Source organism: Calcarisporiella thermophila (genome assembly GCF_041956535.1).
Source record: "Calcarisporiella thermophila strain CBS 279.70 unplaced genomic scaffold VTP21scaffold_3, whole genome shotgun sequence".
Lineage (NCBI taxonomy): Eukaryota > Fungi > Calcarisporiellomycota > Calcarisporiellomycetes > Calcarisporiellales > Calcarisporiellaceae > Calcarisporiella > Calcarisporiella thermophila.
In genome coordinates this window covers 1198098-1218517 of record NW_027192193.1, presented here as the reverse complement: position 1 = coordinate 1218517, position 20420 = coordinate 1198098, and the positions used below count along the sequence as shown (strand labels likewise).

Here is a 20420-nt window from a genome sequence, read left to right as displayed (position 1 = left end):
TAAGCAGAGCGATTCTTAGTTGGGTAAATAAACAATACTTCCAGTTTCATCTTACGAGAGATTACCGATCCTTCATTTATCTCCTGTCGTCATGAACTGGGTATCTTAAAAATTACTAATTTGCACTTTTTGTCGAATGCATTTCCTAATCTCAGTGTATTTTGATTCTTGGAAGTGACTTGGAGGAGGAGCTAAAAATGAGTAGAGCATATTCATAGAATAACCGTTTACTGAATTCCCAAAACATCACCAAAATTCTAGCATGTTGGTCTTACAGGAGAAGCTCAACATTTGCTTAGTATAAACTTAATAACACTTCACTTATTATTCGTAAACTCTCTTTCTTAAGGTACACTCATGTGAAGAAACGGGTAATTATACTGACATCGAAAAGGTGACTCTTTGGCCATCTTAGTTATTTAGAAAGTCGTGTAAGTGTAGATAATTTTAGAATGAAGGTATAATGGTGGTCCACAATATCATACATTTCCTAAACATTGAGCTTATCGTTGAAAGTCGTCTTTTCTACCTGTAATAACTTCTTCATTATACATCTTTAACTCGCCAAAAGTTGTAAAAGCAGTTTATCAGATAAATTCCGCCACAAACTGCAATATTGCTGATCTGCAAAGCTTTTGCTACTCCGAAAAACTTGGAGAGGCGCATTATTCAGCAGCAACTATTAATTCTGATATCAGTGCATCGTTTTATTTTAAACGGATATGACTTTCAACAAATGCATCTCTCCCTGAAGTTTATCAAGGAATACCGTGTAGAAGAGTATATAAGATGTATGACTGAACCAGCTAAATTAAACGACTTTGACTTTTTGTATTTAAGTACTCAAAGTAATGATTAAAATATACTGAATAAAATTTATGCCGCATTCTATTAAATAAATGGCATGGAAGTATTGTATATCTGGTATAGATGACAAGGATACACTGCCCAACTTTCGTTTGGTCGATAGTTTTACTATTCGCTCCTAACCTACCATTCCAATATTCCAAGAGTTTTCATTTTCGTTTTTTTGCCTCAGGCTTTTTTACATCTTGCTTTGCGGCCTTTTCTCCAGATTTTGCATCTACTATCGGTACTGAAGGGCCTGCAAATAATCTGCTAAAATTCACAAGTGCCCATCGTCCAAGGAGAATTCCTACCATCACAAAGGCAGACAATGCTTTTGCTTCTTCGAGTGACGCGGCGCCTTTGGTCTCAAACCTTAAAATCTCTGGCATGCTGTAGAAAGTATAGCAAGCAGCAGTCAAGAATGCGGCAGCCATATCCCACGTAGGCGTTTTGAATCCTCGCGGTGTTCTCAGACCCCAGTGAGCGCTGCCCAATTGTAGAGCGTCATTCCAAAGGCCTCCTCCACAGCCGGCTATGGTTCCGCAAACAAGCATCGCAATCCAACTACCTCCCAAACGGGGAGCTACTTCTGGCCGGAAATGACAAGCATCGATGGCAAAACTGGTAATAGCAGAAAAGCGAGTAAGGCCATCCGCAGAGATCAAGAACGGATCGAGAAGTGGACGAACGCGAAGGAGTACAGGATATACTCCGGGAAGGTAGAATACGGCAAAATAGGTAGCGCTAAAATGTGCAGAATGGGAAACTAAGCATCGAATAAAGAATCTTGCAAACTGATTTGATTATTTCTTACGCATAAGCTGGTAAAACTGTATTAGATGCAAGCCACCCAGGAGGTATTCCCATTAAAATAGCTACATTCTAAAAGGCATTAGGATCATGTCATTATATAAAGGTTATTAACCGTAGTTTATACCAGATGTTGTGCTTCCCCCGACCGATGCAACCATTATCGCGAAAAATCCTTGTAGCCATCCGATCTCTCTCCGCGTGCCGCTTTGTTCTAGCGAGCGTCTAAATTCGAGCGCAACTCGGATGCCATGCAGCGCAGAGAGCAATGGGAAGTGGAACAAAGGCAAGGTTGCCGATTGGAGAGGAAAAATGATGGTGGTGGCAATATGAGAGAGAACTGACATTAGTTTATTTCTTAATGCGAAAGAGGGTAAAAAGACAAAACGCGTGACGATGGATTTGATCGGACATTTGGGGAATGGCGCTGAAAATATTTTTGAAATTTGGCACTCGGCCGTTGAAAATAAAATTTCATGTCCTTTGTTTCATTCTGCAAGCAAAAACTAAAGAGATAGAAGGAAAAAAATAGGCCCATTTACCTTTTCCAGTCCGGCCTCTTCACACGCTCAGCGTCCACTATCTGCTACCGCTGACATATCTATATCTTTGGGACTTAACTCGCAATGTCGGCCGCAATTCCAGGCACCTCCTCGTCAGCGACCGATAGCTTCAGGCTAGGGCCTTTGAGTTTTGAACAGAGCGACTCGCTCGTACAATCCATCGACCTGTTCTTTCTCGCTCAGAAAGTAAGTATTTCCTGGCTATCCTTTTCATTACCTTACGGTCAATCAATGTGCTGATCGAGGCTCTGACCATTTCTCTCTATAGCCTTTTGAATCTTCTGTTGAGCCCTCTAATACTGACCAACTTGATATCTCGACCATGTCTCCGCCTTCTTCTTCGCCCAATGTGCAAAATAAACCTTGCGACAACTTATGCAAAGCCCAACCTCTCGCTTGTGATAATAGTCACAAAGAAGACGATGACGACGATATACCACTTCATCTCTTACTTCCCAATATAAATAACTCACCTCAGCCGCGTACATCTACAAGTAAAAGGCAATCGGCAAATAAATGGTCGTTTTCACGAAGGCTGCGGCGTGTCTTGAGTATAAAAGGAAACGATAATAGTATTTCAAAAAACAGCAAAAGTGGGAAAGAGAATGAGTCAAGAAGAGATAAAAGTAAAGAGGACGAAGAGGATGAATGGGAGTATATACCACGACCACTGAATGGCCGAGCAAAAAGCCCTTCACGGGTAACAGAGGATGCGAATAGATATATACCAGGACAAGAACGTGAGAGTATCGGTGGCGCTATCGTAGATACCCATGGTATATCTATACATCATGCTTTTTAATGGATAGTTTGTGGCCTAATTCTATTATACACATTGCTATCAATTTAAACAGCTCGCTCTCCCCAATCACTACTCCAACCAGCACAACTTCCGAAAAGAATCGCTCAATTTATAGATTTTGAACTTGATGAGTTGGAGGAGCTGCATAGGTATGCATAAATTGCGCTTCAACCTCTATTGAGTTGTATGGAACTTATACCTAATGTCTCTCTATAAATAGTTTCCTTAATAATTCCACTAATTCCCAAATATACACACCTCCTGCTTCACCTTCGCTTTCCAGTTCCTTTAACTCCTCCACATTCAGTACCTCTTTACGGCGGCACCTCCAATTCAGCGATAAAGTTAGTGTATATGAAACATACCCTCCGAGTCTGTATGACCGTCACTCGGACAACACTGCCACTTTCGCCAAACTAAACGCAAGTCTAATCATGCAGATCAAGAGAGAGCTGAACGAGTATAAAGCAAGTGAGATGGCCGTACACGAAGAAAGCCGGATGTTTACGCATTTCTTCACTTAAAAAGTATTTATCCTATCTATTTATAATTCCATTGGCTATTTTACCAGATTTTGGAGGGATCGATTGTGTTCTTATTAATTCTTCACTAATCGCTTTGTATACATATTGTATCACCTTATTATGGAGCAGGTGCTTCGAAATATGTTCATAATAAATGACAAAAAGTATATATTACAAACAGAAAATATCCCTCGTCAGGTATTCTCAAATTGTTCTTCTCAAATAAAAGCAAGGAAAAAAAAGGAAACGGAAATGTACATATACATAATAACTATTTAAAAAAAAAATGCTATAACAAGAACTCCTCCATATCGTCCTCTTCCTCTTCTTCCTCTTCCTCTTCCACTTCGCCGATAACCACCACTTCTTGCCCGAAACTTACTCGCTTTTTTCCGCTCCTTCTCCCCTTTCCTACCTCTCTTCCTCCTCCTCCTCCTCCTCCTCCGCCTCCTGCCCATCCTTCTCTTCGCACAAGGCAAGACTTACGAGGTTTGGATATTTTATATAAATCGGAGGGCATACTTGCTCTTCTAGACCTTGTTCTCCTTGAGCGGGTATTTGGATTTAAGTATTGGGTTGTAGCCGGGAGACTGAGTGGAATTAGCCACTCATCACCATCAAGTCCTGTAAGGGTTGTACCATCCGGTCGAAAGGGACGCAATACTGGCGGTGGCGGTGAAGGAGGTGTGGGTAATGATAACGATAGAGAGTGGAAGATTGTTTCAGCGTTATTGTTGGTAGAATGCGGGGATTGTTTAATAAGGATGGGGGTGGGGGGAGAAGGTGGAAGGCCTAGTGTTAGGCGACTCATATATCCAGTGGTAGAGTCAAGATCTTCATCGATGTCTTCAACGAACAATTCATCTTCTTGAAAGATTGGGTGATCGTATAGCTCTTGTTTTCTCTCACCCAATTCATCCAGTAATGTGGTGTAGGGGCCAGAGTATTGGGCAGGGTCTGGAAAAGTTGACCATTCTATTTCCAGGTCCATTGCAATGGCAAAATACAAAGGAGGTGAGTACCTAGTTCTTACGGTAGAGTAGAGTAATGGGAGCCAAAGGAATAGGAAGCCTTAATGTGAGTTTAAGTTAATGAAATGAATAATTATGGTTGTGAGAAAAGTGGGGATTAAGGTCCCTAAAAAAATATTAGAGTGGGAAAGCCGATACTGAGCAGAGGCCAAAACAAGCCACCTATTTGCATTTTTTCCACCCTGCTCTTCAACCCAAATCTCGTATCATATTTCTCACAATTTGATAATCGCGATTCTCCGCAATCTCCTGTTCCCCCATGCCGTCTCTCGTGTTCTCTATCCGCCTGAGCTCGAGTCGCTGCCCAAACTTTACCAGCGTTTTGCAGTGCGTACAAGGATGCAGCCCCGACCGGTACTTCTATCTATGTCGGTGCTATTGTTAGAATCTGAGTCATCCACGTGGCCTCTTCTCGCCAATATTCTCACACCTCACACTGCGCTTTGCCCTACCGAATCCCCAACGCGAATTCAAGAATAGTTTCAGAGAGTCCTTCCTAACCTACCCTATGGAGAAAAGTTCTGGAAAATGTACTCAATTGGATATTATCCACTCTTTTTGCGGATTGCTCTGGCTATTTTTGTTTCTTACTCTTGTTATTGTCACTGACACAAGTAGAGAATTTTTTTTTGAGTAAAAAAAATTCCCATCGTAAACATGCGAGCACTTGTGATGCCAAACGCGGGACTGCGCTGGCACGCACTACCGAAATCCATTCTCCTCTCATTCCTTCTTTTTTCTCCTCTCCCAGCTGATGCACAGCAGCAGCCACCCGATTCGCAGTGCGTACTCATCTCCCGAAGTAATGCTTGTCCCGAATTCGGCGACTTCTACATATCAAATGCAGTGGATTTGATATCACCTTTTAGTTCTCTTGATCTCGATGACGTACGAGACACATCACAGTTTGATAATGCCCTTAATTCATATGTGCGTTCCGATGGGCTAACGTCTGAATTATGGCATGGAAATCTTGCATGCCCTAATCTTGCCGCTTCCAATACCTATGCACGATACACAACGTCGATCTTATGTGCATTAATTTCACGGCATGAAAAATCGAATAAGTGTTCCCAAGACAATCGCAAGCAACAACCGAATCCTCTATGTTCAAATAGTTGTAGAATATTTGCCAAAAATGTAGAGGACATTGCGAATAATTCAACTCTGTGCCCAGGAAGTAGTGCTGGCAGAACTGGAACGGTTAACGCCCTCTGGGGTATATGTGGTTGGCCTGGACTTAATGGAACACAATCACTATGTACAGATGCAGCTTTAAATGAACCGAATAACTGCGGTAAATAACGGAATAATACTGAAAAGTAATTTAATTTTATGACGGAATGTACTCATAAGTTTATTTATGCACTTAGGATTTTCTTATGATAATGCTGGTCTTTGTCTTCTATGCAGTGGCTCCAACCCCAACCTGAATTCCTGTTGCCAACAAGCAAACGTTAAGGCGGCATGCGAATTGGCGTCTAAGCCTGTTGGAAGAGGACTCTCAATTGGAGCTATTATTGGCATCGTTATTGGAATTTTAGTAGTACTTGGTGGAATATTTGCTTTTGTTCGTTTACGTCGTCGTCGACGTACAGTTGGTTCACACCTCTCACCATCTATCCCACAAAGCGGCTTCCTTGGGACATACAAGAGTGCAAGCTCATATGATTCAGCTGCGAAGATGAATGAGTTTGGAGAAACAGGTGTTGCCAATGCGGGTAAAGACGCGGGAGGGACGGAAAATATCGGATTGGTAACAGCAGGCAGAGAAGATAATTTAGCAATGATGAATATTGGGGGTGTAGATGGCGATAGAAAACAATATGAAGCGTGCCATGCGTACGACCCACAAATGGAGGATGAGATACAGCTCGTACCTGGAGATCGTCTTGTCGTAGAAAGAGTGTTCGACGATGGATGGGCATTAGGCATACATCTTACTACCTCTCAACAGGGATTCTTTCCCATGGTATGCATCATGCCAGTAGTGAATCCAATCGAGCATGATGACACGAATACTCTCGTGAACGACAGGTCTGATAGAGGCAGTGGTGTGCCGGTAAGGGCTTCAAGTATATATGCACCTGGCAATTCTCCATGGCGTCAGAATAATGAACCCCCGCTTCCACGCGACAAAACTGCGACTTTTTACTGATTAAACTGTAAGGACTGATCGCAAGTTTACTGTAGATTGTATTTGTGCTTTTTCTTTTCTTTTTATAGCAGAACTTCTATCTTTATTTGTGTGTTTTACTCAATCTTTTTCTATTCCATTCCGCTCATTTAATTGACATCTATAACCTCTAATGACTTAAAAATACATTGTTATATATTTTAAAATTTTAGTCTTATCCTTGCTACCTTCTTTATTTTCCTTTACGCTTTCTCTCTTTTTCGTCCACTACAGTTCCAATACCATATCTCGTCCCCCTTTGATTGTTTTTTTCCTTCCCTCGTTATCCAAATATTAAACTGCCTTTATTAATTTTACTGGTATTATAAAGGCAAATTGCCATTAGAATATAAAAAACGGGGTAAAGATGACACTACTAAGGAAACTGAAAATATTCATGAGCTATGGTAAACTTGTGGATTCATCCATTACTATTCGCTATTAAACCCATCGCAAGGATATTAATACAAGCAATCAGTTTAAATAGCTTTCCGGGTTATATATAATCTTTTAACCGAATCTACGACATTACATTATGATATAATTTGTGAATTGCAATTCTAGTAATCAAGTAATATTTTTTTTTTAACCAGTTCAGGGAGCGAGACAATTGGGCTTTCTGGGCCGAGTGCTTGAGCAGTGGAAGAAAGCGACGAATTAATCTAGACATAGCTGATTTTAGAATAGCATAAGACATATTACTTCGTGTATTCTCACTATTTAGATTTCAAAAGAAAAGATAAAAGGAAATTCCCGAACGCAGCTGAAATTATATAGAGATATAAATAAAGTGTAATTTTATGGATCAATTCAAAACGATCATAAAGGATAAGAAAGTCAATACAATTCCTCACTAGAATAGTAATAGCAAAGGAAGGCCAAGAGAACATAAATAGAGCAAGGCAAAGGTGATATTGTGCCAGATATTAAGCGAGGCTGAGGATGTCTTTTGCTCATATCCTACGAGCTGTTCTCCAAGTTTTTGCGTCTCTTTTGTAAGGTGAGTGACGTTTGTGGATGATAGAGTTATTGAGGGCTTGGGGACTTCCTTAGAAGGTGGAGTTTCTTTCGGTGTACTGGTCGGTTCATTCTTTGAAGAGGTAGGAGATTTTGTGGGACTAGTCTCAGAGGTCGAGCCACTCGTATTTGAAGGAGTGTCTTCGCTGCTTGTAGGAATTGCGGTTGAATTCGCGGTGGGAAGGGAGGTGGCGCTCAGAGCTGTGGAAGAGATATTAGTGGTCGCACTAGGGAGTGCAGAGGAATTGAATTCTGGGAGCAACCCAAGGGTAGGATTCGCAACTATATTCAGTGTCAAGCTTATTTTGGAAATTGCTTCCTGAAGTGACGGTATGTTAGTTGATGGTGGATTGAAGTCAGTGTAGCCGACGGTGGTGAGTGTAACCCCCTTCCTTATCATCATCAGAGAAAATTCATTAACAATAGGACCATGGAAACTTGGATCAAAAACATCACACGCGTTAGTAGTAGCCTGAACATCATTAGGCCCAGGCTTTAGTGTGAGCGGGCCACCGCCGATAGCATTCACTTTAGTGGGTCCAACGATATAAGTCTTTCCGCTAGAATGTGTCCAAAGGGTCTTGAAATATAGCTCTCCCATTGTTACAGTAATTTGACTCGGATTGTGAAGCCGAATTTGCACATTAGCATACAAGCCTCTTCCCGCTCCACCACAAGTAGGGAAAGGGAAATTCCCACCAAGTGTCACTTTACTAATCTGCTGTGGTGGAGGATTTTTGAGCCCTGCTAGGCCAGCAATAGTGGTATCGACGTCAAAGGGAACCTTATTCAATTCTACATCACCAGCAGCCGTGGATGCTAGAGCATCAGCAAGCCCTACAAGTTTGAAACTCTTCGATGCCTCATTCGTAATATCAGAAAGAAATTTGCTAAATCCTGCGTGTTGATCAGGAGGTACCACTAGTGGAAGTGGGCCCCAAGAGAATTTGATAAGTCCACCGTCAGGTTGTAAAATCGAAGTTACTTGTTTACGCGGCAAGTAGAACCCGGTGATGTTTTTTCCTCCGTCCACAATGGAAACTGTTTGTTCAATCTCTTTTACATCGACTGGGAACTTGAATGGGACCTTGTAGACAGCTTCGGTCACTTCGGATTTTGTTTCTGGGTTCCAGGCAGTCTGCTGTGTAAGTACCATGTTCATGTCTCTCATTGTAATCGAATCGATCAGCTTGAAGTTGGGAATTCCATTCAAAGTTACTTGAAGCTTCAGTGTTTGTAGGGCATTTGAGAGCCAATTCACACGGCCCTCCGGACCAACTGCTTCCTCACCGACTACTGTCATCGGAACTTTTTGACCGCTCAGGAATAGTTTGAAAAGCTTGCTGAGGATATCTTTGGGAACACCAGGCGCGATACGACCCGAGAGCTGCAAATGACTCTCAGCGCCAGGTAAAAGAACTTGGTTGATTGCTTTGAGAAAACCGATTTGTATCTCTGAGAAGAAGAGTTTGAATTTCATTTCCTGGGCTGTGAGACCGATGTCACCAGGATTTTCGAGCTTGGCAACAGATTCAATAATGATTCCATCCTTATCGGCGCCGGGGAGATCAAACTTCTCGATCTCCGCTCCCTTTGGCAATCCGTTCATACCTTTGAGGGTAACTTTCTTGCTAAGCTTGGCTCCCTCGAAGGTGGCTCCGAGAGAAGTGATCTTCAGATTGTTGGACTCAAGGGCCCAATCGAATGAGGGGTTGGCAATGAGGTGCTTGGAAAAGGCTTCCAGTGCAGCAGCATCGATTACAGTCACATCGGCAACAAGATCAATGTCTGCGCCCTTATCTGCTACCACCTTGAGATCTGGCATGTTGACTGCTCCGATATTCTTGCCATTCCAGTTAATATTCAAAGGTTCGTTGAAATGAATTAAAGCATCGATCGGACCAGTGTTGGTGACAGAGCCTTTCATCTTCGCTTTGAATTTATTGTTGGCGGGATCTTGAATGATGGCAAAATTGATACCGAGGACAGAACGGTTAAGGATAGCTTGGATGATTGGCATTCCGATCATAGGGATAAGGATAGCGACGGAATCATCAGTGTAAGCATCGACATTAGTCTGTTCGTAATGCACTTGCGTCTCATACTCATCGACGCGGAGGCCAATCTCCATTTCGACGAAAACTTTGATATGTCCAAGGGCCTTCTTCGTGAACTCGATAATATTGAATCCATCAAATATACCCCGTTTTGCCAGTCTCCTGTCGTTTCCGTCTTGGCCGCCAATGGGAATACCGCCTAGTTTGAGTAATTCATCAAGTGGGCGAACATCGAGCCCAGCACGAATGGCATTCTTTCGTAGAATGCCAATGATGGAGCTCATCTCCAGATTCATAGTCAACGGGAGAGTGGTTTCAGTGACCTTATGACCTGGCAACACGATCGGATCGCCAGACTTATCCACATTCATGGTACCAACTGGGATACCGAAGTTGGTGATCAAGGATTTGACCTTGAGGAGCTGGAGGGTGGCGGTAAATGGATTGTTTACTTGCACAATAGTCTTTGCAACCTTGGTCTTCGGGGTTTCCGGTAAAATGATGAGCTTCGCTGATTTGAGGAGCTTTTCACCCAGTCCCGGAAGTACGGTGCCGACATTTATCTTAGCAAGGCCTTGGTTCAACGATTCGACATCGGTTGCGTGCTTCTTGCCCTTAATGACGACATCGTTGTCTTGTCCTGCCAGATAGGTCTCTAGCAACTTCTTGCCCTCTTGAGATGCATTAGGGTCAAATGTCGTTTCGGCTATCACTTTATTATTGCCAAGGTTAAGCTCGAGATCAGGCATGACCACCTCAGAAAGCTCTCGGCCCTAATAAAATACAAGAATATAAATGGATATTCCAACATCTTTTTGAAGCTGAAATAACCTAAACTTACTTCGTATTCCATATTGGTCCTCACATCCGAGTTCATAGCAATTTCCAAATTGCTTGGATTTTTAATTTGAGTGTCAATCTTCGTTAGCAATCCTTTCTTTGTTCCGCCAACCACATCAAGACCTCGAACCTTTGGAGGAGGATGCTCTAGACCATCGAGACCTAGAGTATCGATACACGTCGTCATGAAATGATCTAATATCAATGGGAAAGTCCTTCAAATTGATAATTACCGTAGAGGGTCACATTGGCAGCGAATGGAAGATCTCGAAGCGTAACAGTGCCAATGGGCGTCTTAGCCTTGCCAGTGGCGTTGCCCGCAAGTGTAATATTGGCTTCTGACTCTAGGGTGAGTTTCTCTACAAAATCGGTGAATGCTTGCTCCTTGCCGGGTAGTACTTTGAACGGCGAAGCAGGCATGGACAATTCAACACGTTTGATTTCAGTGTTGTTACGTGCTTTCCCCCAATCAGTGTTAATCGTTGCCAAGGCACCAACCTCTTCGGTGTAAACCATTATATCCTGTTTAACCTCGGAAATATCAATGGAGAACCCAAACGGAACAGTTACGACCGCATTGATTCCATACTCTGTTGAAGTGGTCGGGATGTAGGGTTTATCAGGGTGAAACTCCATTCTCAAATAACCAACCGTAATGTTGCTGATGATTTCAAGAGGTCTGGGCGTCTGGAAACCAAGGTTCATGCGAAGACCATTGAGAGTTTCTCCAACCCAAGCCGGGGAAAGATTTGGGTCGCTAGAGGGGAGGGAATTGGCAATAGCGGTGGTAACCACCCGTCGTCCAGCAAATAGGTCGCTAAAGAAGAAGCCAAGCTGCTCAAGATCAGCCTCAGTTCCTTGAGGGACCAAGTTACCAACAATATTGACTGTATTGTTTCCGTAACCAACGAAGAGATCCTGCATATTCACTTTGGAAGAGAATAGGAAGAAGAATGAGCACCCTTTAAGTCTATTTTAATGTCGGGTAGAGCAGTAATACTTACGATTCCCCATGCGAATATTACCATAGGATACATCCATTGAAACATTTCCAAGCAGAAGGCTAATGGGCGATCGTGAAACGACGTTGGCTGACCAGCGCATCGAGTCATTACCCTGCATCTGGAAACTAGAGACAGATATGTCTAAGCCGTTGTAACCTGCATAGAGTAGTGAAAATTTAAAGTGAAATTCAATTCAATTTGTGAAAAAGGCGGGAATGAAGTGGTTACCTGCAATTGGTAGTTCCTTCTCAAATTGAATGGTTCTTGGCTCCTTTCCTTCTTCACTGAGCTCTACGGTAGAAGAGAGGTGCCAAGACACTTGTTCCGAAATAATGAGCTTCTTCGCAAATTCTTTGAAAGCTGAGTTGTCGGTAACTTCAAGAGCGGTATTGGACAAGAGTAGGCCATTGCCAGAGGTCACGTCGACGGTGGGTAAATTGTTGAGGCGAGCAAAGGCTTTTCCATCAAAGCTCACAGCGACTGGCTCTTTAAACGCCATCTTACCCGTAAAAGGACCTAGAAGGCATGAGTGAGGTCATTTGAGCATGTTGTAGGGGCCACAGTACTTTACTTTAGGTCACGGTGAGAAAGGCTTACCATTGTTGTTATAGCTGGCAGACATCTGAATAGCAATAGAGCCGTCCTTGGTGGAGACGTTGGCGGAAGAGACATCAAAATTGACGCTGTTGAAAGGGTCGCGTCGCACCGCGGGAAGAATTACTAAAAAGAGCAGCAATAGAAAAACAGCGAGAACCACTGCGGATACAACGCCAAATATAATCCAGAAGCGTTTTGTTTTGTAGAAGCGGGGTCGGTTCGGTTGCAGGCCATATTTCTCTTCAGCGATATGGCTGTCATCGTCGTGGGTGATATGTTGGCGCATCGTCGCCGGGTTCGTTAGATTGTGGTCAGAGTCCATTGCTGGGGGGAATTATTAGGATATATGTAACATAAACTAATGAGTGTCTGTTAAAGGTATATATTAGGTGGGAAAGAGAGTAAAATAACAATGTATTATTAGAAGGGATACATAACACTAGAAAAAAGGGATATTCTACAATTATATATCTGAGAGGAGATAATATAACGAGAGAGTATGGGCAAAAAGAAAGAAAGAGCGAAAAAGAACGAACGAGTGGGGTAAAGGGGGAAGGGGTTGTATAAGCTTAATAAAATAAGCAAAAGAAAAATATAAATTCGAATCGTATTGCAGGTTAAGGTTAAATGATATCGATGGCCTTATTTCACGCTTCAAAATTAAAGTCTCCGCGGAAATCACCATGTGTCGCGCAAAGCAATTTTTTTTTCTCTCGTCCCAGTACACGGTTGGTAAATATGGATTTTATCGGTGGAATGCTGTTTACGTGTCTGTGTAATTGTAAATTAATCAACTTAAATCCCGTTGTATTATTATGCTCGAACTTTTTGTTTAAGCTCCTTTCCCTCGAATTTTCGTCGTATAAACAAGAATTTGGAGGCTTTACCCAAGGAAAACTTCATAGTCGCCGTTGAGACCGCGCCCATTCTTCAATCCGCTCAATGGCTGTCGCCCTCATTGGAGGACTCACTTATTAGCGACTTTCTAGGAGTAACCACGTCGAACATTATTTCTCCAATATAAACTACTTTGCTTTGTGGAGAAAGACTGACCTGCACCCAATCGCGTGCAATAATTTTATACTATATGGTCTCAGCGTGACACAAAATAGACCATGCTCTCAAGTTTATTATTTATAGGAAAAGATATTGCCACAAAACTGTATAAGAGGTTTGAGTACATAGCAACCTAAGCTCGCGTCCGCTGTCCATGCTCGTTTCTTTCATGACAAATCCATATAGTCTCCACGGTGTCCACTTGCTCCAGCGCTTTCCACCTCGGCCAAAATACTCCTGTACTCCTCCGCGAGAGGGCCCGTTGCGCTTCGCACTTCACGCAGCAGCCCATCGAATTTGGGAGTTACCGCGGGCTCACTTAACCGCGCAAGCGTACAAATCGCACGCAGCGCCGAGCGCACTAGTTCCGTGTTTTTTTCGATTTCCTGCTTCACTGCGTTCTGCTTAACTTGGTGGTTAAGCGTCGCACGGAGAGGCTCCACCGTTTCATCCAATTCTGCGAAAAGTTAGAAATTACAAGGTTAGAAAGTAAAAAAGATAATATATAAAATATGCGCCCTTCCATGTGAAAATAGGCGTTCCACGACACATACTCTGCGTCAATGCCGTAGGCGAAATCGCCGCGAGCCGGATTAACATCAGATGGGCGAGCATTTTGATGTCGTGTTGATCTTTGAGGCCTTCTAAGACACGATCCATAAATTTGAAGATGTCTATTCTCTCCAGGCATGTCTCCAATAACGTATACATGCATTCAAAGGCAGACTAGAATAAAGAATTAATATAAAGTATGAACAACACTAGGAAATTCCTTCTCTTCTTACCTTGCGAATCTCAAGTCCATCGTCAACTCTATGCTTGAAGGGGCCCATGTCGACCGTACGTATCAGTTCCGGCTATTCATATAGACAAATTAGCTATCCAAAAACAGTTGGATGTTGTGTTTGATTAAAACTATTCACCTTGGCCACTGTCTCTTCATAGAGCAATGGAAGCAACTGGTCAAGAACATCTCTGATAGTATAGGGTTTATTATAGGCAGCCGAATTGAGAGTAGAAAGTGAAAGACGGCGAACGTTCTAAAACACGACAAATGGGAGAAAAATAAAGCTGTTAGTTTATATCACTTGCCAAAAATATCAAATAGAATATATACTCACAAGATCTCCATCCTTCATCATCGACAAAAATTCGAATATGAGAGGGCGCAGCAGGTCATCATAGCTCTGCTTCTCATCGGTAAAGGTGTATTTGATGGCCGTAACCACGGTGCCTCGGGTCTGAGGAGAAGCTGATTGCAAGCGTTTCTATAATCAAAACACCGAGCATGAGTTGTAATTCTCCCTAAAATGTCAATTCTGAGTGTTACCTGAAGATCTGGTAAGAAGCGATGAGGATTTGTAAGTGTCAGTTTGCCAAGACATTCTGCAACTACATTCCGTGTTCCTTCCTCTTCACTGTCACAGTCGTCAAAGAGTAAAGCCCATAACTCATCTGCAAAAGCATCGAGTGAGCCGCTTTTCTCCGGATGGGAACAGCGTGCAATTATCTAAAATGGTCAGAAAATTGTGAACTCTACCGATAAAAAAATAAAAAATTTCCAAATTTCCAAACTTCACCTCCTTAAGTGCGTGCAACAGTAGGTATCGTCGCTTAGGTTGTTCTTTGATTTCTGAAATGACAACTGGGAGATAACGCTGCACATTACCAACGCTAATATTGCCAAGCGCATAGGCAGCAGCCGACTTTATCTCCTCTGACGAAGCATTGAATAATTCAAGGATCGAACCATGTAGTTCTTTGTGATGGCTTAGATCACTATTTTTAAGTAAAACAATCAATTGCTATGCATTATTTAAAAAAGGATCCAAAAAAAATCTTACACTCTGCGACCGATCTCGCCAACCGCAAGGAGTGCCAAATACTTTACAGAAACTGATGCCTCTGGGTCCTTTTAGAAAATAAAAAAAATTATTACGGAGAAGTATGACTTTAATCATTCAAAGAATATACCGCAATGTCAGCAGCAAATCGCTCCACAGTAGGCCCACAGTTCGCCTCCGAATTCAGACATAATGCTGCCACGCATTGCGCAATGGTGGCGTACGCCTAGTGTATAATATAAAATAACCCTACATTAACAAATAGACGACTTCATTCAAATATAAAAATGAGATATTGACTTGTTTCGACAGCACCAATAACGCTTTCCCATTTCCTTCGGTGTACAAAGGCTTTACTAATCCATCAAAGAGCAAGCGAAAATCGCTCCCATTAATTCGAACCAATGTGGCAAATAGTGTTAGCACGCTATCGAGTGCAGCGCCTTGAACGAGGGGGCTTTGTACCAGCCGAAGAACTGCAGGAACGATATCCTTACGAACCTCTTCAATTGAGGATGAGTTGGCATGAAGGATCGACACAGTGGTTGCGAGTGACATCGGAAGGAGGTGTAGATCAGCGTCCGAGATAAGCGGCAACAGCTCAACTAGAAGGCGAGTGTAGCTCTCAGTGCGTAAATGTCGACCGTATCGCTTTACCAGCGCCTCCAGACATCCTAAGCTTGCCACCCGGAGTTGCCGGTTATTCTTGCGGAGTAGCTGCGCAATCTCGTCCACAGCAGTGAGCATGGCTTCTTGCATTTCCTGGCTCGTGCATACTCGACTGTCCGCGATGGTTGCAAATGTGCGCACCGTAGTCAGGCGAGTAATCTCATTGCGCAGCCTATCTAGCAACAATGCAAAGCACTCTTTGTGCTTGTCTACTAGGGTATCTCCAGCTTGTGCCATTAATACGCCAAGGCAGGTAATAGATCTTTCCTTTACTTCCTGGTCAGCATCCGACGTTACCACACGAGATACAGTGGTCGCATAAATCCCCTGGATAATTGGCAAAAATGCTGGATCAAGTGACTGCACCGTTCCTTGTGAAATTGGCCGCATAACTCGAATAAGTTCGATACAGACGAGAAATGCTTCCGAAGTAATCTTATAGAATTTATCCTCTAGTGCCATAGCAATCGGCTGGTACAATCGCAGAATATGCGGGTGTAACACAGCGGGAGAATGGGTTGCAAAGAGTTGTCGCAGGAAGGAAAGCACTTCGATTTTGAGGTTCGAGCTACTCTGGTGGTGATGGACGCGTATCTCTGCGCCAGCTCCAGAGAGAGATGCTTCAACCGCTGGAATAAAAAGTTGCACGTGTTCATCGAGGCCACCCGGTAATACAGTAACCAATTCGCGCAGCAGCACAAAACCGGTCTGTCGTGTCTGTACAGATTTGGACATGAATTGTTTCGACAGTGCACGGGTCAGTTTTGGGATAAGTGCGCGTAGAAGTTGCTTTGGGCTCTCCTCTGTCTCCATTCGCGCCACTGTACCCATACCTTTACGTTTTTTCGCCGCTATCCCCGGCTCTTCTGCTTCAAGTGATGAGCCAGTTCCTTCTCCACCGTAGATTGAAGTCTGCTGCAAGAGGACTATGAATGTTTGCAATATATCTACGCGGACACTCTCTTCTCTTTCCTTGAACCGGTTAATTAGGGCTGGGGCCACTGTCTGATATAGCTGGGGAAGTAGCTCGTGACGTGTGCCAATGACTGCTGCAAGTACCTTAGAAGAAGCTCGGCGTAATTTCCATGAGATATCATCATCGTCCGAGTAGTCCTCATCCACTTCCTCGTCCGTATCTTCAGCGTCATCTTCCATAACATCATCCTCATCTTCGTTCTCGTCTTCGTCAGCATAGTTAGGATCATATTTGAGGTATTCTAGACACAGGTCAATGATGTTATCAATGTAGGGCGTAATCTCGGTTGGGCATTTGAGCACAAAAGCCTCAAGTGTCTGCAGGCAATATTCGCGAAGCTCGTCATCTTCTTCTTTCGAATATTTGAAGACCAGTTGGAGGAAATTGACCAAGTGTTTACCGAGTCTCTGGGCACTCGATCGGCTGTAATACCAGACATACAAAACCATATAAGTATTTTCCGACCATCTGAAATATGCGTATCGATAATGAAAAAATAGAAGCATACCTTAATGTCCCAACACATTGAATTAGGCTTTTGAGTTTATCCCTATCATTTGAAGTATTGAACTCGGAGAATAGTTTCTCGACAAGCTGGTAGAAAAGCTCGTCGTTTGTGTGGGAAACCAAATTACCTATAAACCGAATCAGAACATTAAGGTACTCTCCAGCTTTTTTTCCAAAAAAAAATATACCTATGGCTACAATTGCACGCTTTCTAACTGCCGGCCGGCGGTGCCCGAGTTGGGATAGCAAGGTTGCTTGAATGCTTTTAGGAAGTTGAGGATTAGCTGACACAATCACACCAAATCTGTTCAGGACCTCAGATAATATATCCAGAGCATCCATTTGCACTTCATAACTTGTGTTTTTCTAGAACAAAAAAAAATACTAAAAATTAGGCTACCCAAAAAATAAAGAATTCGACTCGGATTAAATCTAACATTGTCAATCTGCTCCATAAGTTTCGGGACAAGACGCGTGCAAATGCTGGACGTTATAGGTGAGTTCGGAGGTATCTCAACTATAACTGTTTTAAGTCCTAGTAGAGCAGAAACAAAACATTAATAAGCTGCAGTAGAAGGTTGGGCTTTCAAAAAAGGATGTACCAATACTGGCAATATCGCGTAGCTCTTCCTTTTTATTCTGAGTTGCGAAATTACACAGCTGATCAACGATATCCTGTAATTGTGCCTCGTGAATCTTTTTAACAAGAGGACTAAGACTAATAAAAAGACTATAATCAAACCAGGCGCTTACAAATTATATGGGCTTTTTTTTACCATTTCACAGCGAGACTTTGCACCTCACCATTCTTGTCATTCATAAGGTTGAGCACAGCTGCGACGACGCGTTTTTCGCTCGATTCCTCGAGATAGAAAGTATCCTTCTGGAGTTCGTTCATAAGATCATTAGCGGCCATGTAGCGAAAGTCCAGATCCTCGTTGGACATCTAAGATTTATTGAAACACGTAAGAGACGCGATCAAGGCAATTACGCCATTCAACTTGGCGGCAAAAAAAATGCGTGCATAGATTACCTTATCCAACAAGGATGTTACCATGAACACATTGGTGGACATATTTGCGCAGATCTTTTTGAATATTTTTTCCTATATCGGCTTCCTTATCTCACCTCCTAGGAGTTGTCCAAAGAAAATAGGCTGAACTATAGGTAACATACAAGTGACGGAGTACTATTGTGACTGCCAATTGAGATTTTGAGGATACTGGATATTAAAATGCGAATTATAAACTTTAAGAAAATCATTTAAGGTGTATGAGTGTATTATATAATATAATACAAATTAGTTAAACAATAGAGAGTGTGTCGCGAATTTAGTTTAGATATATCTCTTGGTTGTCAACTTTATTGTAAAAATCCAGTAGTCGACTTTTTGCCTATCTTGGATCCTCGGTCGTTACGAGTGAAGCTTTATTAGCCGACCATTATACTTGCTAAAAGTACAAAACTACAATATCAAGCATTACACGGCGATATCACCTATGGTTGTCGAGAATACAGCGCTCCTATCCAAGTATACACCGCGCACATGCCTAGGCCCAGAAAAAGAGGTTCTTGCATGCAACATTCTCCAGTTGTCGTAAAGCACGATATCACCAGTTTTAAGTGAAAACCGGTACTGGTGCTTTTCATTCTTCACGACTTTCACAAAAGTATTGTATGCTTGGTACCATTCCTCCATCTGGTTAAAGGGCAAGTTGAATGGGGCCAACCTGAAGTCGGAGAAGCGAATGCGAGAGAGAGTGAGGGGTGAATCTGGTGAGGCCTCAAAGGCAGGACGGGCGACGACGGTTTCGTATTTGGATTGCTTACATTGAAAGTTGAGAGGCGTGGTGGAGAGAATCGAGAAGAAACGGGAGGAAATCTCGGTACGGAGATAGTGTGCTGCTGAGAAGCCGTCGACCAGGTAAGAATCGCCTCCATGAGTTGCGGGCGTTATGCATTGAAGGAACTGGGTGCCTAGGTTGAAAGTGGATTTGAAATTAGTAAAGCGCGGCAAGTACTGAGTAAATTCGTTATTTTACCTGGGGGAAACTCGAGGTATGGCTGGTCGGTGTGCAAATCAACACCTGCATCTGTATATCCAAGCTGGTCGGTATTCTGGTTAGTAGTGTTATCTGTTCTCAAGTCTTCATAGCGGCCAAAATGGCTAGGAATACAATCCTTTCCTTCGGGATGGAAATCACGACTAAAAATCAAAACCGATGTTCAGAGTCCTCGTCATACTCCAGAGTCCAAAAAAAAACTTACATAATTCCTTCCGTATCCAGCCCTCGATTGCGCACCACCACCAGCCCGTATATCTTCAGTCTCAATCCGCATTCTAGCCGATACTTCTTCAAGGCTTCTCCATCCAAATTTTCGCCATGTTTAGCAAAATCCCTGTAATCTAGTTCCACCCTATTAAGATCAGCAGGCAGTGCCGTCTTCTCTCGAGTTGCCGCATATGCGTGCTCCTTAAGCCACTCCAAAGTATACGTGCTCACATGCTGGTTGCCATTGGGATCCGATTCATTCCATGTTATTATCAGCTCGTCATTAGAAGGCGAAAATGCGACTGATGCGGGTTTGATCGAGAGAGGTACACTGGAGAGGCTCAAGATACGTTCGCCAGATTTTGGGTGGCGGCATCCTACAAAGCAGGGGCAGTTGTGTCGAAGCCAAAAGAAATGAAAATCGACGCCCTCGTTTTCAACGTCAGAGGAGTCCAACCGCACACGAAGGAAGTTATCAAAAATAGTAGCAGACATCGCTTTATTGTTCAGTAGTTGTTTAGTGATTTCGCGCGTATCAAGATAGTGTGTGTTTGGTTTTGCAATATTTTCTAACTGCAAATCTGGTGCAATTTATTGCGACATCGTTGCAATTTATTGTGCGAGCAAATTCTAATTCCCACACTATGGGTAGGAAAAACGTTTGAACAATTTGCTCCAAGAAAGCCGGGTTTCTTTTCCTTTTTCTCATCACCATGCTTAGATAATGCGTAAATCTATAAAGTATATTTTAAATGGAAGAAAAGGACTTAGCCATACATTCTCTCGTTGCTGTGCGAAATGAAGAGCCCTTTGAAAGCATATTTC

The 20420-nt window shown here is 42.8% G+C and overlaps 7 protein-coding genes across 7 annotated transcripts; 2 read left to right on the top strand and 5 right to left on the bottom strand.

Annotated features, from left to right (window-relative positions):
• Window positions 1-1016: 1016 nt before the first annotated feature.
• Window positions 1017-2006, bottom strand: VTP21DRAFT_7389 (uncharacterized protein; the record flags this gene model as incomplete). The annotated part of the gene is made up of 3 exons (XM_069398124.1): window positions 1017-1593; window positions 1664-1724; window positions 1787-2006. 3 exons carry the CDS (start codon window positions 2004-2006, stop codon window positions 1017-1019), a joined length of 858 nt encoding a protein of 285 aa, XP_069255616.1.
• Window positions 2007-2285: 279 nt separating this feature from the next.
• VTP21DRAFT_7388 (uncharacterized protein) lies at window positions 2286-3548 on the top strand (the record flags this gene model as incomplete). The annotated part of the gene is made up of 4 exons (XM_069398123.1): window positions 2286-2408; window positions 2491-2998; window positions 3077-3173; window positions 3245-3548. 4 exons carry the CDS (start codon window positions 2286-2288, stop codon window positions 3546-3548), a joined length of 1032 nt encoding a protein of 343 aa, XP_069255615.1.
• Window positions 3549-3837: 289 nt separating this feature from the next.
• VTP21DRAFT_7387 (uncharacterized protein) lies at window positions 3838-4539 on the bottom strand (the record flags this gene model as incomplete). The annotated part of the gene is made up of 1 exon (XM_069398122.1): window positions 3838-4539. The coding sequence occupies one exon, from the start codon at window positions 4537-4539 to the stop codon at window positions 3838-3840; it is 702 nt and encodes a 233-aa protein (XP_069255614.1).
• A 697-nt stretch (window positions 4540-5236) lies between these two features.
• Window positions 5237-6737, top strand: VTP21DRAFT_7386 (uncharacterized protein; the record flags this gene model as incomplete). The annotated part of the gene is made up of 2 exons (XM_069398121.1): window positions 5237-5876; window positions 5953-6737. The coding sequence occupies 2 exons, from the start codon at window positions 5237-5239 to the stop codon at window positions 6735-6737; spliced, it is 1425 nt and encodes a 474-aa protein (XP_069255613.1).
• An 871-nt stretch (window positions 6738-7608) lies between these two features.
• VTP21DRAFT_7385 (uncharacterized protein) lies at window positions 7609-12592 on the bottom strand (the record flags this gene model as incomplete). The annotated part of the gene is made up of 6 exons (XM_069398120.1): window positions 7609-10602; window positions 10671-10831; window positions 10903-11598; window positions 11674-11829; window positions 11902-12189; window positions 12271-12592. The coding sequence occupies 6 exons, from the start codon at window positions 12590-12592 to the stop codon at window positions 7609-7611; spliced, it is 4617 nt and encodes a 1538-aa protein (XP_069255612.1).
• A 901-nt stretch (window positions 12593-13493) lies between these two features.
• VTP21DRAFT_7384 (uncharacterized protein) lies at window positions 13494-18397 on the bottom strand (the record flags this gene model as incomplete). Its single annotated transcript, XM_069398119.1, has 16 exons — window positions 13494-13783; window positions 13881-14052; window positions 14112-14183; window positions 14250-14366; window positions 14448-14594; window positions 14657-14836; window positions 14907-15105; window positions 15171-15238; window positions 15301-15396; window positions 15471-17238; window positions 17324-17450; window positions 17511-17688; window positions 17760-17857; window positions 17925-18040; window positions 18099-18268; window positions 18356-18397. 16 exons carry the CDS (start codon window positions 18395-18397, stop codon window positions 13494-13496), a joined length of 3840 nt encoding a protein of 1279 aa, XP_069255611.1.
• A 405-nt stretch (window positions 18398-18802) lies between these two features.
• On the bottom strand, window positions 18803-20090 carry VTP21DRAFT_7383 (uncharacterized protein; the record flags this gene model as incomplete). The annotated part of the gene is made up of 3 exons (XM_069398118.1): window positions 18803-19299; window positions 19365-19528; window positions 19591-20090. 3 exons carry the CDS (start codon window positions 20088-20090, stop codon window positions 18803-18805), a joined length of 1161 nt encoding a protein of 386 aa, XP_069255610.1.
• Window positions 20091-20420: the final 330 nt, after the last annotated feature.